The sequence below is a fragment of the Pristiophorus japonicus genome, chromosome 17 (genome assembly GCF_044704955.1).
Source record: "Pristiophorus japonicus isolate sPriJap1 chromosome 17, sPriJap1.hap1, whole genome shotgun sequence".
Classification (NCBI taxonomy): domain Eukaryota; kingdom Metazoa; phylum Chordata; class Chondrichthyes; family Pristiophoridae; genus Pristiophorus; species Pristiophorus japonicus.
Window position 1 is genome coordinate 38,815,530 of NC_091993.1, and position 18,467 is coordinate 38,833,996.

Genomic DNA, 18,467 nt, shown 5'->3' on the forward strand with positions numbered 1-18,467 from the left:
CAGGTTGATCAAAGCAACCATTTCTTGATTCATCTCAACTCTCTCCACATGCTTTCTTCTTCTATCCCTATAGTGTCAGCCCTGGCTTAGTGGGTAGCACATTCGCCTCTGAAGGTTGAGGGTTCAATTCCCACCCAAGGGACTTGAGCACAAAATCTCGGCTGACACTCCAGTGCAGTGCCGGGGGAGTGCTGCACTGTCAGAGATGCCATCTTTCGGATGAAATGTTAAACCAAGGCCCCGTCTGTTCTCCCAGGTAGATGTAAAAGATCCCATGGCACTGTTTCAAAGAAGATCAGAGGAGTTATCCCCGTTGTCCTGGCCAATATTTATCCCTCAACCAACATACCAAAAAAAATCACAGATTATCTGGTCATTATCACATTGCTGTTTGTGGGAGCTTGCTGTGCATAAATTGGCTGTCGCGTTTCCTACATTACAACAGTGGCTACACTCCAAAAGTGCTTCATTTGTTGAGACATCCGGTGGTCATGAAAGGTGCTATATAAATGAAAGTCTTTCTTTCTCAAGCCTTTCAGTCTCCAGAAACATATCTAATTGCCTCATGAATTCAATTATGCCATTTGCTTCAGAAAGCCTTGCTTCCTTACTTGTTGCGGAATTCTAGTAGTGTCCTTGTTTGTGAAAAAAATATTCTGCTTAATTCGCCTCTTTACTCCTAATTTCCTAATCCTTGATTTGTTTTGCTGGTATTTGAATCACTCATGGGCTGGCTGTAACATGGGTCAAGTGATACTGCCTTTTAATTGCACATCAACTACAGTTTCAGAATACTGATCCCCCTCCCCCACACACACATTACAGTCTAGTGTTTTAATGGATGGTATACTCTATCTTTATGATCTTTTTGAATGAGATTGCCAGTTGCTATGTTCGGTGATAGCTTTGTGTTTTCAATATATACTTTGACTGTGAACTGGATTGAATTTCAGTTAGAACATTTTGCTAACATCAGGGAGAAAGATGCTTGACTTTCTGCAGCATGGCAAAATGTGAACGCGGTTTTCCAGAGTTGAGAGGTTTAATGCATTGTGCAGTTCCCCAAGAACAATGTGGTGTATAGGTAGCTGGAATACATTGAAAGTAGAAGATTGTGTACTATAACATAACATAGAACTATAGCTCAGTGACACTTCCAGGAGTACCAGATTAGTAATAAATTAGATCCAACATAATTACATTTGTGACATAAACTTGCGTGTCCCTTCATTTCTATTCAGTAATGTAAATGAAAATATATGGTTCAATGTGGAATGAAATGACTTGGCATAATATCCACATCTAATTGGTGCAAATCAGAAATTGTCTGGCTGTGAGAGTGTGGTGACAGTATTTAAATAATGCAGATTCCACAATTGAAGACTATTTGGATTTGATGCCAATGACACATAGCAATATTTGTCAGATTTGTGGCAGTATCCAGCTATTACTTTAGTGGCTCGTAATTTGAAAATGTTAATTCCCACATCCACCTTTGCTATAAGCTAGGACACTGAACATTGAATTTTCTTTTCAAGAGTGGTGGGCAGAAATATGTCTTAATTAAGCTTGGAGAATGATTCTTAATAGAGCATTATCAAGCCTATTTTGTACAATATAACAGTTAAATTTGGAATATATTTAGTTCAGATATTAAACAAATTGGTTATTGGCAGTTATATAGTAATCACAGTGCTGTAAATTTGATTCTGAAAACACAAAACTTCTCTAATGTGGGAGAAATATTATAAATCTGGCTCTTTAAAAATGGTTTAGTTTAGTTGAGCAGAGGAAATTTTCCCTACTAATTTAACTGACAAAATTTTTTGTCATTGAGTCAATGGCAGAAATTGATCCAAATTAACATTGGGTACGAATTTAAAATGATATTTGTACTCATACAAGCCTTGTTAAGGTTTACAACTGTGGCATTTGTCTTTATGTTGATTTAGAAAACTAACCCACCAAACGTCACACAAAAATCAAAGTGCATTTGCTTTACCATAAACGTTTTGCACAGTTGTTGAAGGAGACAGCACTGTATAACATACTACAGTATGATCTCATGAGGGAAAATGCTTGACAAATGTTCTGAGTGCCCCACTGAGAAAGATTGCAATTTCAGATTCCAATTTTTGAAAACTAAAGCACGCTTAAGTAAATTTTGGCAGGTAAAGTGTAAACTTCGAATTATTAAAGTGAAATATCAATAAAGAGACAGTTTGGATCATTATTATTCAGCCTTGACATCAGTAATTCTGCTATTGGGAGTGATTATACTTCAATAATGATCTTCGCCACTCTTCCGTGTTTCATTAGCTAACTGATGATTTTTTTGTGTCATGCTAATTATTAGTCCAACTGACAGTGAAATTAGAAATTAAATATTAATGGTGATTTTCTCTTGGAAGCTGCCTATTTTATTCACATTTCCAAGTACACAGGATTGGGACTATATGAAATGTATGCTTGGGGTGGGTGTAGAATCTACTTTTTGTTGAGAAAGACGTTGATTTTCTGTGGTATGCTCATGGCAAGAAAATATATAACACAGAAGCGCTATGTTTTATTCAAAATTATTTGTTGGTGCCTTTTTTTGTCTGATTAGCTCCTGTGAGAAACACTTTGGGATGTTAAAGGCGCTATATAAATGCAAGCTATTGTTGTATGCTTAAAGGGACTGATTGTTTTGGAAAAGGAAATGCAGTAACTGTGTTTCTGGCACTTGATAAGATGTCTCACAAAAAACTTGTTACAAAAGTTCAAAGCTTATGGTATCAGAGCCGGGATAGAAAGTTGGTTGAACGCAGGAACTTAAGGATTAGGATTAATGGATTGGAGAATGTTTGTTTGGAAATGGTATACCCCAGTGGTCAGCATGTATAAGAGTGAGATTGATTATTTGCACTGGATACATTTATAGACAGCACAAAAGTAGGAAGCTTGGCCAAACAGCTAGAAAATTTCAGGAGGACATAGAGGGGCCAACTGAATGGGCAGTTGGGGAAATGTAATTTAATGTGAGCTAGTGTGAGGTAATGCTTTTTGGGAGGAAACACAAGGAAGAGGAGTTTGAAGTCAATGAAATGATGGTGAGGAACAGAGAGACCTCAGGTTACAAATACTATGGGTTGGAATTTGATCAGACTTTTTAGCGGTATTCCTCTTTCGGTGGAAAACCACCCGGTGGGAATTTCATCCAAGTGTTCCGCCGGCGGTTTTGAAATACCACCGGGGAGCCGACTGCCGACGTGCAACACTGAAAAAACCGCTTCTGTCTGAGTTTGGTGGTAGCGATGAGCCGTAGTTGGTGAAAAAAAATATACCGTGGAGATACCAGCCGGAGCACCCCTTCGATCGCCGGTAGGTATGAAACCCTGCAAAAAAAGGTAAGATAAAGTTTTTTTTTTAATTCTTTTGCAGCGATTCATTGGAAAAGGGTCCCATGACTGTTTCGATTTTTAAAAAAATATATTTTTTGTGTTTTCCCCCCTCCCTAGTCCCAACTCGTAGCCTCGGACTAAATTTGACCAGGATTGCAGTTTCCGCGGAAAACCCATGTGTAACGGCGATTTTCCCCGCCGGGCGGATTTTTTTCCATTGTTTGATTAATTTTCTGCCGATCTTAATTGAATAATCATAGGAAGTATTTTGGGCGGTAATTTGGTGGTGGCGGTTTTTCATCAAAATCCAGCCAAAATTCCCTGAAAGTGAAAAGATCCAATGTTACATGCCCAATTTTGCACTAAGTATGACTTGTAACACACCATTCTATTCAGGTCAATCAAGCGTACAATGATATGTGTAGATAAAGCACAAAAAATATCATAACTGTTGTGGATTTTTAAATGGGGGGCATGGAAAGGGATTATGATAAATTTATGCACGGTAATGATTACGTGCACTATGTACAATTTTGGGCCTCCCGTCATAGAAAGGAGATTAAAATCATAGAGGCAGTGTGGATTTATCAGGTGATGCCAGTGATAAAAAGCTAGTGATGTGGAGAGCTTTCAAATACAGGTGCAACGTCCTGAATTCGGAACTCTGAAAACCGGAATTGTCTAAAAACTGGACATTTTGCGCATAGCTGATGGAGTCATCCAGAATTTTTGACTGAAAACCGGACATTTTTGAGGCAAAACCCAAAATCTGGCACGGATTTGGTCAAGGATTCCGGGTTTTAGACAAGAAAATAAATTCTGAAATCCGGAATCCTCGACCGAAACCGTGCTGGATTTCTGGTTTTGCCAGATTTCAGACCTCGCCGCTCAAAACCCGGCATGGGTTCGGTCGAGGATTCAGGATTTCAGACTATTGATTTTCTTGTCTGAAATCCGGAAAAACCCTAAAACTGGAATGGACTCTGTTCCACGGATTTCAGATCACGGACGTTGTACCTGTACTTGGGGCTATTTACCCTCGAAGAGAAGATCAAGTGGAGGTTTTTGAAATGAACTCTTTCTCGTGGTGCTGAAGTCAGTGACAAGGCCATGGGGTCATTCATTTCATTGAGAGTGAGGAAAGAGGTTAGGCCAAGCTTATTCACAGAGAATTGTTGGAGCATTGAATGCTTTTCAACAGGGAACAGTTGAAGCAAGAGACCATTACATCTTTTAAGGGAAGAGTTGTTAAATTTGGGAAGCAGAGGAAGATGCAGAGTTTTGGGGAGAGTGCAGGCAGTGTGACTTGTTTTGGATTGCAATGGCAAAGAGCTGGCACAGACATGATGGGTCGAATGGCCTCCTGTGCTCATTAACTTCCATGGTTCCGGGTTTCTTCTTCTTCGATTTCTGCCCATTTGAATGAAAACCTGCACCTGAAAGTGGTACAATAAACCCTGATTTCTGTTACAAAACATAGGCAAAACATAGATCCAAGTTATTAATTTATTGAAACAAATTATTTTGCATGATAATGAATTTGAAGTCTCCAACAATGAATTTCATATTCTAAAGTCAGTTTGTACAGAATACATATAGCGGTACAGATGCTAGATTTAATGCACACCACATTCCTTTGGATGGAATTATTGGAATTTTCATAGTTCCAATTGGTGGGAAATAAGATAAATGACAGAAACAGAGACCAGAATGAATTTGAGGCAACATTTATTGTTCAGAAGTCCTGAAAAGCCTTATCTGATGGATATAAAATGGAAAACAGCATTTTTTTAATTTCTGAAATTGTGAGATGACATTTAATCTGGGAAATAAGTCCTCTTTGTGCAGGACTCGAAAACAAGCCCTTACCAGAAAATTGTAGCAGCTGGTTACATAAGTGGTTAGGGAATAAACCAGTCAGAATGGCTCTCCACTTTAAAATAATCCTTCTAAATAGTTTGATTTACGTTCTCATGTTAAATGGCACATTTTATAATCAAATAATTTGTATATGACAAGCATTTAATGACTGTTAATTTACAGTTTTATAAAAACATTTAATCAGCTGTAATTTTATATCTGGTGTAAAGTATCACTAAGATTTGCCTTAGGAATATAGCCGGTGTCGTATAAAAGGATGGAAACAGCTAACTCAGTGCAGACCAGGGATCGAAGAGGCAATCGTTCAAAAGATGAAATGCATTTTAAACTATAGGTAAAATAATTCAGCATTTTTGCCAGAAAAAGATGTTGGGACACAGTTGGAACACAGCATAAATGGTGGTTACTTGAGCGATCTTGTGACAGGGCTACCATCATGATTATGTTACAGTGCACTATTATTTCATTGCAATCTGACATCTTACTAGAAGTAGTGTTTACATCTGAAAATTGGCAGCAAGTCCCAGGTCTATGTTAAATCACTCAGTTTTACTTCCAATCTTTTGGAGTTTTGTTTCACCAATTCTTGAAGGTTAGGATAGATACTAAGAGCTAGAAATTGGTCTTTTGACGATAGCGGTATTTTTGGGGCATTTTGGCACAAAAATACCATTACACAAATACCGTTACTTTTTAAAGGGGTAAAATCGGCAACAAAATGCGGCCGACAGTAAAAATCGGCGTTGCATGAGGCTTCGCGGTGGAAACCATGGTCCTCGCCAACTTTAGTCCGAGGCCGATTACCGCTAAAAAGACAGGCCCTGGGAGGGGGGAAAACACAAAAAAAAAGGCAAAAAATCACGAAACACTTACAAGAGCCTTAACTAAGTAATCGCTGCAAAAGAATTTAAAAAATAAAAACTTTAACTTACCTTTTTTGCAGGTCTTGGTACTCTGCTGTTTCTGAGGTTGCAACGCAGCTTTTTACCTGTCGTTTTTTTTCGCGCCGAACAGCCAATTTAAAGCGATATCACTTTTTTGCGCGTTGCACCACAGCGGTCCGCTTTTCAGCAGTATTTCAAAACCGCCGGCGCACAATTTTGGCCAATTTAGGTGAGCACCTTTTAATGTCAAAAAAGGCGAAATATCGCTGAAAAAAACGGGTGCAAGGCTGGCCAATTTCTAGCCCTAAGAGTATATATTTCCCCGTGACATTTCTATCTTGCAGAGAATTAAGAGTAAATGTGTCAGAGCTCACCCCCCTCCCCATGCCTCAGTGAATTTGTTCAGTCAGTAGCTGAGCTATGCAGTCTAGCAAAATATGAGCTGACTTGGCAGATCTCACCCAGGGCAGTGATTGTGACCATACAGTTGGCCTTCGTGCTCACAACTTAGGAAGGGAGAAAAATCAGCTAGGGTTTCCGTTCCTGATCGCTAACCAGCCACTTTGCTGGACGTGTGCATGTGTAGAGATGGGTTGGGCATAGAATTGGGGTTAGCTATTATCCTCTGTATGGTAAAATAGCCTGTCAACACTGCCCCTGTGCACGTGGAACCACAACCCAGCAAGGAGTCGCTGCCTTCAGCAAAAAAGGGAAGCTGAGAAAATTGGAAGAAAAATAAATCCCTAAGTGTCAACTTGCGTTCATAACTCTCCCATTAAAAAAAAAAATTCCCCTGAAGGCTATTCTTGTTTAGTTATAAAACTGATAAGGAATGAGTAGGCATTTAGAAATACCAGAGCATATTAGTTTTCAACAAGTGGTTGTTAGGAGCAACATGGTTATTTAAAAACATGATTATAAGCAATATTTTTTTTGACTGGAATCCTCAGTGGGCCTGAACTCCAGCAATGTGTTGAAATAGCATTCTGAGATTGCCTAAAAAGTGATGCTTTCAGCCTGCAAGGCACTGCCTGATAAGGGCTGGATGCAGCTTCAGTTGTAGCCTTCAAAAGGGAATTACATAAATACTTGAAGGAGCAAAAATTGCAGGGATATGGGGAAAGAATGGGGTGATGGGACTGACTGAATCGTTCTTGGAAAGAGCCGGCACGGACTCGATGGGCGGAATGGCCTCCTTCTGTGTTGCAATATTCTCTGATTAAGTGTTCTGCCCAGTGGAGCTCCATGTTTGTCTACTCTACCTGTATGTCTTGTCTGTAATGTGCCAAAGTACTTGGTGGACAGGAATATATCCTAATTTGACCTCTTATGCAAACTGGTAATGAAGGAATTATCTTTCTTTATGAGCATGTATTGTTTTGGTAAACGCATGAATAAAGTTCCTTGTAAAATATGAAACACCATATACTGCCATTATAACTTAGAATGAAAGATAACCTATTTCTAATATTCCTGTCCTAATACCAATTTTATAAAAAATGGATTTAATCATAAAAATAGATATTTTTGATGAAAGTGAACAAAAAGAGGACAGTATCACCCCTAGAGAGGTATACTCACTCTTTAATTCAGGTGGTCGTTTGTTCAAGCCCCACACTCGAACTTGAGTACTTAATCTTGGCTGATATGCGAGTGTTGTGACTGAGGGAATGCTGCATTGCTTATTTGTGCTGTCTTTCGGATGATACGCTAAACCAAGACCCCGTCTTCCTGTTCAGGTGGACACAACGGATCCCATTGCGATATTTGAAGAAGGCAAGGGAGTTCTCCCAGTGTCCCGGCCAATATTTATCCCTCAACTAACATCAGCAAAACAGATTAACAGGTCATTTCTCTCATAGCTACTGTGGGGCCTTGCCATGCACAAATTGGCTGTCACATTTGCCTACGTAACAATGGTGACTGTACTTCAAAAGTAATTTGTTGGCTGTGCAGTGCTTTGGAATATCCTGAGGATGTGAAAGGCGCTGTACAAATGGAAGTCTTTGCTTTTCTGTCTTTATTTTGATCACAGCAGGTGTTGAGTAATTCTTATTTCATAAAAAGCCTGTGATAATATGTAAATGTGCTTGCTTTTTCTGCTCTTCTTTGAAGGCCCTTGACTCAAGAAGAGATTGTTCAGCGACGGGAGCAGGCCAGGAAAAGACATGCAGAAAAACTTGTGAATCAGGCCCAGCAGTTGGAACAAAGCCTACCTGGGCAGACCCTCGAGATCTCCCCAACCAACACAAGCACAAGAGGTGAAAGTTCTGCTTGTTGTCATTGGTATTATGTTGGAGGGAAAAAGAGGCACTTGTTAACTCAAAGTACATATTGTTAATTTTAGTACCAGACCTTTTGATAAAGTATTTTAGCATCTTTTTTCTAATGAAAATTGTGTAATAACATCAACTAATTCAACAAAGTGGAGGGAATCCCTGAAGGTTTTTGATCTACAGATTGGAATGTCAGAAGCATAATTGTTGCCATCTGTAACATTTTTTTAAATCACTTGTAGATCATCTGTCACGTTGCTGACACAAAGTCGGAGGAAATTTTTTTTTATAAGGAAATATTCGGTGCACAATTATTTACTTAATTATTAAGCAGCACCTAGCTTCCTCCGAAGTGCTATGAGATGTTTCGTGGGCAGGTTTATTCAGGTTATTTATTCCTGGCTGGCTGGGTGCTGCTGAACCCCAATTTGTATGTATTTAGGGCACTTGTTGGCAGCAGATTTACTTACTTGGTTCAATCTGTAGGTGGCTTGCTGGTTCCAAAGTCTGTGAGTTGACGCTGGATTGATTATTCTGTCGTCAAAAATAGATCAACTTTATTGACACCAGATTTAATACTATAACTAATTATGATTTTCCCACTGACTCTTAATTCTATCCATGGCCTGGCAGCTCCCCTTAAAAGAGCAATAAAAAAAATGTTTTGAGACCGTATTTATTTATTTCATTATTTGGCAGTTTACATACTATCTGTAAAACCTGATAGAACCCGACACAGCATTTGTCTACAAATGGAATCAATTACTATTTACTACATATATATATTATTGATTTCATTATATATACATATGTATGTGTATATCATATGTATTATACGATTACCAGTTTCTGTGGGGTTGGAACGTGGCGCTGGTGGTGGTACAGTTAGGCAATGAACGCACAACAGCGCCACCAGTGGCGGGTGGGTGGCAACTGCAACGTGACAGTTGACATTAAATTTTATGGTAAATGATCATCAAAAATGTACAAATACAGAGCCACTATAGCATTAAACTATAAACTATGTCACTTTCTCATTAATTCTTTTTGCAAAACTTTTGACTTTATTGATCATTTTGTAAAGACTCACCTTGTGCATTCCTCGTTCTTGACTTTGGTGCAAATATGACGAGTAAATCTGATTCCGTTCAAAAATCAATGAAGCAAAATATTTGTTGTATTAAGCAATCATCTGGCTACATTTTTAAATTGCCCTGTACCCCAGTTTATATTTCATAACATTTGCTTTTATTATAATCATAAGGCAGAGATTTTCATATCTTTATTTTTCATTCCACTGAAGACATTCAGGTAGCGAGCCAGACGGAGCAGGCAGGTCTGAACACCTGCAGACAGGCGAGAGAGCAGAAAGAGCGCTTCATTGCGTTTGCCAGGGTGTACAGTGGAACAATCCGCAAAGGGCAGAAATTGTTTGTGCTCGGACCTAAATATGACCCTTCAGAGGCTTCAGCCAAGGTGCGTACATAGCATTTCAGTGTTTGGATATCACTGGGGCCATTCTTCCAAATTTCCTGTTCCACAATTGGTTAGAGTGGATTCTGTCTGAATGTAGTGGTGCTTGGTGATACTGTACTGCAGTTATTTGTTTGAGGTAAAACTATTTTACATGGGGACATGGATTTACATATGAAACAGTGGCGACTATAATGCTTACTGAGATTCATTGTACGGTAACGTCAACCAAACTCTTTTTTTTTTAAGCAGAGTATTGTTGAAACGGTATCATCATCTTCATGAAAAAGTGTTCATTCAGCAGACCCCTTTGTTTGCAGAGGGAAACGAGCCAGAAGAAAAGTGCATCATTTTCCTCACTGTGGCATCACATGTAAGGTGTTGTGATGGCAGTATCAGTGCATCTTGGTTATCAAATTGTACTTCTTTGTGCAGCACACAAGTGAAGCTGGTCAGATTGATTTCACGTCAGTGGTTCATATATATTCTGGTTGCTCATACACATGTATCAGGAACTGGTCTATTACAGCTTTTACTGCACAAATGTGCAATTAGCAGAGAATTGAATTTGGAATATTTCTCCATGTCCTTAATGTTTGAAGAGCATACAAAGATATTCTGTGCAACTAATTAAGAATTGGTAGGCATAAATTTCAGAGTTGCTGGTTTAAATTTAATAATTGATATCAGAGTAGCCTTTCTTACTTATTTTTAGCTACTTTAAGGGTATCCCCTTATACACACACACAAAATAAAGACAACCTAAGTGAAGCAAACTAAATGATGATATTGGGGTGAAGCGAAGTGGTTCAGTGAATGGAACAGCATGACCGATCTGAAAAACCATCAAGATCGTACGCTTAGTAATGAGTTGTGCAGAGCAGATGATGTTAGAGCTACGCATATTGCTATTTAAGAGACAGGGAGACGAGAGCAGGGCAAGACAGATAAAAGAAAGTAGTGGTACTGTAGTAGATATAGAAACAAAAACATTATGGACAGCTGTGAGGGTCTGCCGAGAGAATACAAAAGATTAGTATCTGAAGCAATTCTGATGCTGCCATTTTGGTGCCCATCGCTGTAAAAGCTTATGGCAAAGGATGCAATTGTGCTGGTAGCAGAATTACTTAGGATTGTTATTTGGGGGCATGGAAAGAATGAGTGGAATAATTAACTTCAATGAGTGGTTAATAGGGTTGTAGAAAGAAATTGACTGAAGCTGGAGAACTTTCTTGGCTGGGAAGAACATGTACAGGAAGGATGGTCCACACATAATGAGATGGGTGCAATGATATTGGTGCATAGCATAAATAGTATTAGGGAATCATTTAATCTAGATTTAGTAAGGGGGCAAATGACAGAATCCTGAATATTTCTCGCTGATTAAAATGTCGGATTAGATCATATTTAGGGTAGAAGAAGAAATTCAAATGGAATAGTATTGGAGGCTAAGCTTCAATTATTTTGTACTAATTCAAGGAACCTTTGCATCAGACTTCTGAACTGTAGATATATGCAACTAAAGGAATGATTGGTATGACTGGCATTGCAGAAACAGTCAGATAGAAGAAGGATTGAGATGAATCTACAAGGTTACAGAATATTTAGCAAAAAGAGACATTTTAAGCTTGATAAAGCATTGACATGATTGGTAAGGAACAATGGCCCTGAAATTCTTGGGGAGATGGCAGAAGCCCGGTTTCCACCCGGGGGACCTGCAAAATGGGGGATGGGAGGGGGGGAACCTGGCTGTTTAAATTCTGCCTCTTTAAATTTCAATGGAGCTGGGTGCTGTGAAAGGATTTTCCATCAAGGACGCTCGTTGCTGGGGAGTTCTTGATATTCAGTCCTTGAAAACGTTCAACAGAATTGAGAGCTAATCTTCTGATTGCTCCGTCTTTCGGATGAGACGTTAAACCGAGGCCCTGTCTGCTCTCTCAAGTGGACGTAAAAGATCCCATGGCACTATTTTTGAAGAAGAGCAGGGGAGTTATCCCGGGGTCCTGGTCAATATTTATCCCTCAATTACCATAACAAAAACAGATTATCTGATTATTATCACATTGCAGTTTGTGGGAGCTTGCTGTGATCGCAAATTGGCTGCCGCATTTCCTACATTATAACAGTGACTACACTCCAAAAGTACTTAATTGGCTGTAAAGCGCTTTTGGAGGTCCGGTGGCTGTGAAAGGCGATATTTAAATCCAAGTCTTTCTTTCAAATCTTCATCAGGGTAAGGTTACTGATCCCAAAGGCGGAAGCTTTTTCTTCTGGCCACTAGAGCTTAGTGCTGGCGGAACAAGTCGTAATTCCTTTTTAGGCACCAGGTCAAGATGACGAGGGAGATAGCGAGCTGCTTAGGAAAGCAGGAGAGACTGTAATCAGTGCAGCTTTCACAATCCCAGTGGTATAAAATGAGCACTCAACAGCTAACCAGAAAGGAGATGTGAAAGTATAAGCAATTTCATAGAGATAATTGCTGACTGCTTCTGAACACAATGTGTGAGACAGAGTACTATAGTTGATGGTCCATTAAATCTAGTCCACCAGAACTGGAAATTAACCACAAAGTAAGTAGCACTTGGGTTCCAGTGAACATTGCATGGTAAGCTAAGGCCAAAAATAAAAATAGAGCAATAAGACTCGAAAAGCAAATATTGGAACTAGAAGAGCTCTGTAGATATTAAATGGAAAACATTACTGGAAAATAAAACAGGAGAACATTTTTGTTTTTAAGGGCTATTTTATGGCTATAGTGCTAGTTAAGGAGCAGTGTAAAAAGACATCGCTGTTGCAAATTTACAAATCTGCTCCTGATATTCTCAGGTTCAGCATCACTCATCTGTCTTGTGAGTGGGTCCCACAGCCCTTACAATCGGAAGTTTAGCAATATCTAGCCGTAAAATTGAATGACCTGGGACGGTCCAATAAAGCCCCAAGTTAAAACAGCTGGATATTATAATCTCACACGCTCCCCCACATGTGCTTCTCCTGTCTTTCTGAAAGGCGGACTGATTAACACTTCAGTGAGACAAGGCCATGGGAAGAAGGTCAGGCAGCAGGGTTATTGTACAGATTACATATGACTGAACAGCAGTGAGTCCTGAATTTTAACTTATTTCATAATGCTTCCTATAACATATAAAATGAGGTCACATGCCACACTATACCTTTCGTGAGCTTGAATACTCTTGAAACACATACCCTTTGCTTCTAGAAAGAAAGAAAGACTTGCGTTTATATAGCACCTTTCACGACTACCGGACGACTCAAAGCGCTTTACAGCCAATGAAGTACTTTTGGAGTGTAGTCACTGTTGTAGTGTAGGAAATGCGGCAACTAATTTGCGCACAGCAAGCTCACACACACAGCAATGTGATAATGACCAGTTAATCTTTTTTTTGTTATGGTGATTGAGGGATAAATATTGGGCAGGACACTGGGGATAAGTCTCTTGCTCTTCGAAATAGTGCCATGGGATCTTTTACGTCCACTTGAGAGAGTAGACGGGGCTTCGGTTTAATGTCTCATCCGAAAGACGGCACCTCCGACAGTGCACTGCACTGGAGTGTTAGCCTAGGTTTTTTTTGTGCTTTGAACCCACAACCTTCTGACTCGGAGGCGAGTGTGCTACCCTCTGAGCCACAGCTGACACTAGAAGAGGACCTTGTTCCTCTCGGACTGTCGTCCCTTTTCCAGCTATAGCAGACAGCCTCTGAGACTGTGTGGATTCGCTCTTCTATTCTTGTCTGTACAGGAAGTGTGCGATGATGCTCCAGGGTTGGTCAGTAGATTGCCAATTAAAGTAAACTCTGCTTACCCAGGAATGGGTTGCTGTCCGATTATTTGTGCTGAGCTCACATGCAGAACAGCCATTTCAACATATTATGTGTGAATGTTAGCAATGTATTTATTTGTCTTGGTGTGATAAAGATAACAGTTTTTATTCAAGAGCACCCAAGAGAGCTGGGTACCTTATTGTTCAAATTACTCCAGCCCTTTTTCGGAATTTTAAAAAAGGGCATTTAATCTTGACCTCTTGTATTCGATTGGATATCAAAACCATATTGGAACCAAGACCTCTCAGATAAAATAGACAGAAATTCTGAACTGTGACAGTCCATGCAGAGAAATTGAGCTAATATTTCAGTGCTAGATGCACTCTCGCCTCTGAGTCAGTTTGTGGGTTCAATCTCCGCTCCAGAGACTTGAACACTTAATCACATTTCAATTCAATTGTGAGGGAGTACTGCATTGTCAGAGGCGCCAGATGAGACATTAAACCATGGCCTCATTGGCCCTCTCAGGCAAAAAAATCCCACGGTACCATTTGAAGAAGAGTTCTCTCCATGTCCCAGCCAACATTTATTTCATTGCTATTTGTGGGACCGTGCTGAGTGCAAAATGGCTGCGGTAAAGAAAGAAAGACTTGCATTTCTGTAGTGCCTTTCACGACCTCAGGGTATCCCAAGCACTTTACAGACACTTTTTTGAAGTGTAGTCACTAGTCACTATTCACTGTTGTAATGTAGAAATGTTCCCTATATTACAACAATGACTACACATCAAAAGTGCTCTGCTGGCAGTAAAGCATTTTGGGACATCCTGCGGTCGCGAAAGACGATATGTAAATACAAGTTCGTTCTTTGTTACTTTACCTAGCACCAAAAGAAGTGCCCGGGGATAGGCTGCTACCACAGCTGGCACTTGAGCTTGCAGCTGCTTATCGGTGGAATTATTGTGAATGGATGAAGGAATGTTAATGTTCCAATAACCCACGTCATATATGATACCCGTACTAAATGAAGCCGGTATGAACGGGCACTCCCCAAAACAGACTCTTGTTGACGGTTCCAAATAACTTGCATTGTAAAAGATACAAGAGGCACTCTGAAAACACGGACACTTGCAAACGACTAGTCCCCGGCAGTATCGGGGTTTGAACCCCCCCTGCCCCCCACTGTCCGTCGGTATCGGGGTTTGAATCACCCCCCGACCCCACTGTCCATCGGTATCGGGGTTTGAATCACCCCCCCGACCCCACTGTCCGTCGGTATCGGGGTTTGAATTCCCCCCCTGACCCCACTGTCCGTCAGTATCGGGGTTTGAATTCCCCCCCCCGACCCCACTGTCCATCGGTATCGGGGTTTGAATTCCCCCCCTGACCTCACTGTCCGTCGGTATCGGGGTTTGAATCACCCCCCGACCCCACTGTCCATCGGTATCGGGGTTTGAATTCCCCCCCTGACCTCACTGTCCGTCGGTATCGGGGTTTGAATTCCCCCCCTGACCCCACTGTCCGTCAGTATCGGGGTTTGAATTCCCCCCCTGACCCCACTGTCCGTCAGTATCGGGGTTTGAATTCCCCCCCCGACCCCACTGTCCGTCAGTATCGGGGTTTGAATTCCCCCCCCGACCTCACTGTCCGTCGGTATTGGGGTTTGAATCCCCCGCTGTCCCAGTCGGTACCGTTTGAACCCCCTCCCCTGCAGTCGCTGCCTCATCCTACATGGAAGTTTAAATCCCCCATCCCCTGCAGCCGCTGTCTCTTTCTGTATCTGGGTTTGACTGCCCCCCTCCGGCAGTCACTGTCTCTTCCTACACTGAAGTTTGAATCCCCCTGTAGTAGCTGTCAGTACATACAGTAACCATTTTTAAAATAAGGGACATCTGCAAAATAAGGTTCAGCTGATGCAGTCCCTGAGGTGTCTGTAATTTACAGGTTTCACTGTATTTCATTAGATTCTGTCACTTTATACATTCCATGTACTATCTGTTGCATTGAGATGCTTGGATACTCTGACAAGTTTCTAACTAACATGATCATATTGTTTATTTTTGTTCTTTGAACAATAAATCATGCTATACATTTCAGTTCTTTGTCAAAATTACTAGGTGAAAACTTTGCCAGTTCCTGACTGTTTAACGACAGCAAGTAATACTTGATTTAAAAAAGCAATTCAACAGGAACTTTATGAAAGTATGGTGTGATGATGCACCTAAAGTCGTTTAGGGCTATTGGGGAAATTGAGGGATTATTTCCCAGAGGCTGGCCAGGTGGAAACATAACTTTGGCAGATTATTTAAATTGTGCATACGAACAAGAAAAACTCTTTGAGCCCCAAATTCCTATTGTAACAAAAAGCATGAGAATACCTGCTCCATCGTAATTAACAGTTTAATGACCAAATTGCGGAACACTATGCTTTGAAATGTGCTGATCCTGAAAAGGCATTTTTATCAGTTATTTTATTACAGATAAAGCAGAAAATTCCATCTGTCACGAAAAAGAGGAATTTTATCCTTTAGTTGTGTTGGATATTAATATTTTGGAAAGCTGGATATCATGCTTACACATATTTGTGCTTCATTGGAAACTAGGAAGGAATTCAGGGCAGCTAACTTTTGAAAGCTGGAAAAATTAGCGGCAGGCACTAATGATTTTCAGCTTTCTGTAAATTTGGTGTTAGCGCTCCAGGAGGGAAGTGGAGCGCTATAGGACACAGGCGCGGTGGTAGTGGTGCAGCGCGGCCGCGAACCGCAGATCCTTCCCTCCTTTAAAGGGAAGGGCCATCGCTACAGGCTCTGCCATGATACGTCTGATCAGCCCCATGAATGGGAGAAATTGAAGTAACACATTGCAACAATTTTTATACTTGCCGCGCCATCCTCCCCTTTAACTTACGCCCCCAAAACGCCCGGCCTCCCAAACAACGCCTCCTGCAGTTGTCGGTGTTTTCAGCCAGCGATGCTGGGGGCAGAACCGAAGTTTGGGGTCCAGGACGATGCGCATGGCAATGACATCACGATCTCCGGCCGCAGGAGATCGTGGCGCGAGGTGCTACCGCTACCGCAAACCTCTTGGCCAAGTTCGCGGGAGTTGTACATCTCTCCGCACCCGGTCAGTAATTTTGTAGCGCCCTGTTATCGCCTCCCGGAGGCGATAACAGGGAGGTGCAAAGGAGCCCAATTTCTAGGCCTAGATTATTTTTTTCTTAATATACAGGCATATTAATTAAGAATGGCCAAGCACTCTGAACTAGAACAAAATATACTTGTAAAATAGCATGCAACGACTATAAAAGAGCAGTCATATTTTACAATAGAAAAATAGTTGTGTTTTTGAAAATTATGCCCTTTGGCTTACGAGGGCATGCTTGTGCACTTTTGTCTGCTGACATTTTGATGGCTTTTTATTCTTCCCTATGAATGTTTTCCTGACTCTTGCTCTCCAGTTTACATTTCAATATATAGCAGTCTTTTAAAAATCAAGATCGGAATGATTGGCCTGATTCAGGTAGATGGCCAATAATGATAGCTCACAAAGCATTCTACTCCACATTGTTCCTTCCTTCCACTCCATAGCATGAGAACTGCACAATGTATGTTGGCTGTCAGGTTGCCCGTTGTCCCATGTTGGTATTCAGTGAAACATGAAAGAAAAAAAGATTTGCATTTCTGTAGCGCCTTTCACGACTCAGAATATCCCAAAATGCTTTACAGCCAATGAAGCACTTTTGAAGTGCAGTCACTGTTGTAATGTTGGAAATGCAGCAGCCAATTTGTGCACAGTAAGCTCCCACAAACAGCAATGAGATAATGAGCAGATAATCTGTTTTTGATACGTTGTTTGAGAGATAAATATCTCTCAGGGATAACTCCCTTGCTGTACTTCGAGATAGTGCCATAGGATCTTTTACGTCCACTTGAGTGAATTGACAGGGCCTCGGTTTACCATCTCATCTGAAAGACGGCGTCTCTGGGCCCAAATTTCCCCAGGAGTTGCTCTGTTTTTTTTGGAGCAACTTGATTTTTCTAGAGTATCTTTTTAGTTGCAATTCTGGCCATTTAATTTGCGCCAGTATAAGTGAGTTAGTTAGGTTTTATTTTAGTTTTTTTTTCAAAAGGGGGCGTTACCAGCCACTTAGGCCTGTTTTGGCCATTTAAGCAAGTTTAGCCAGCTAAAATTTACTCCAAACTAACTCAGGCCAGCGTAAGAAAGACTTTGCGGTGACTTAAGAAATCAGCGCAGGCAGCCAGAGATGGGGGGGTGGGGGAAGGGGACCTTGCAAAGCACTAAACACCTTCATAACAATATTAAAGAAGCATAAATACATTTAAAGCACCAAGCACTAAACAAAGCAGTACAGTTGCACCAAGCACTAAACAAAGCACAAAAAGTAATAAGCAATTAATTAACAAATAAAAAAATAAAGGGAGCCCCCACTTTGGCATTTTGGCTCCCACTCCAGACACAGGATGATTGCTTCCGTCTCGCTATTTATCCCTACTAGGACCCTTCTCGCCTGTCTCATCCCTTTCCCGTCACACAGTCATGCCACTTTTAATTTCTGCCCTCTTGAGTAAACCCCCCCCCACCCACATCCTTGTCCCAACCCATCACCACTACTATGGCATCCTACTCTTCTGCTGCCATTGCCATTGCTGGTCTGAATTGCCCCTTGAATAAACCCACAGCCACTCTCTGCCTATCTTGGCCTATCGAGGCACCTGTCACTGCTGCCTGACCTGCCGCAGCCACAACTGCCCCAGCCTCCTCTCCTGCAACG

At 41.0% G+C, this 18,467-nt stretch overlaps 1 protein-coding gene across 3 annotated transcripts in view; it reads left to right on the top strand.

The window, feature by feature from the left end:
- Positions 1–18,467, top strand: part of efl1 (elongation factor like GTPase 1) — a 372,345-nt gene that overhangs the window by 146,078 nt on the left and 207,800 nt on the right. For all 3 annotated transcript variants that reach the window (XM_070858673.1, XM_070858675.1, XM_070858674.1), the window contains exons 13-14: positions 8,264–8,409; positions 9,728–9,900. In XM_070858673.1, coding sequence (XP_070714774.1) covers positions 8,264–8,409; positions 9,728–9,900 — 319 coding nt within the window. The remainder of the gene's footprint in view (positions 1–8,263; positions 8,410–9,727; positions 9,901–18,467) is intronic.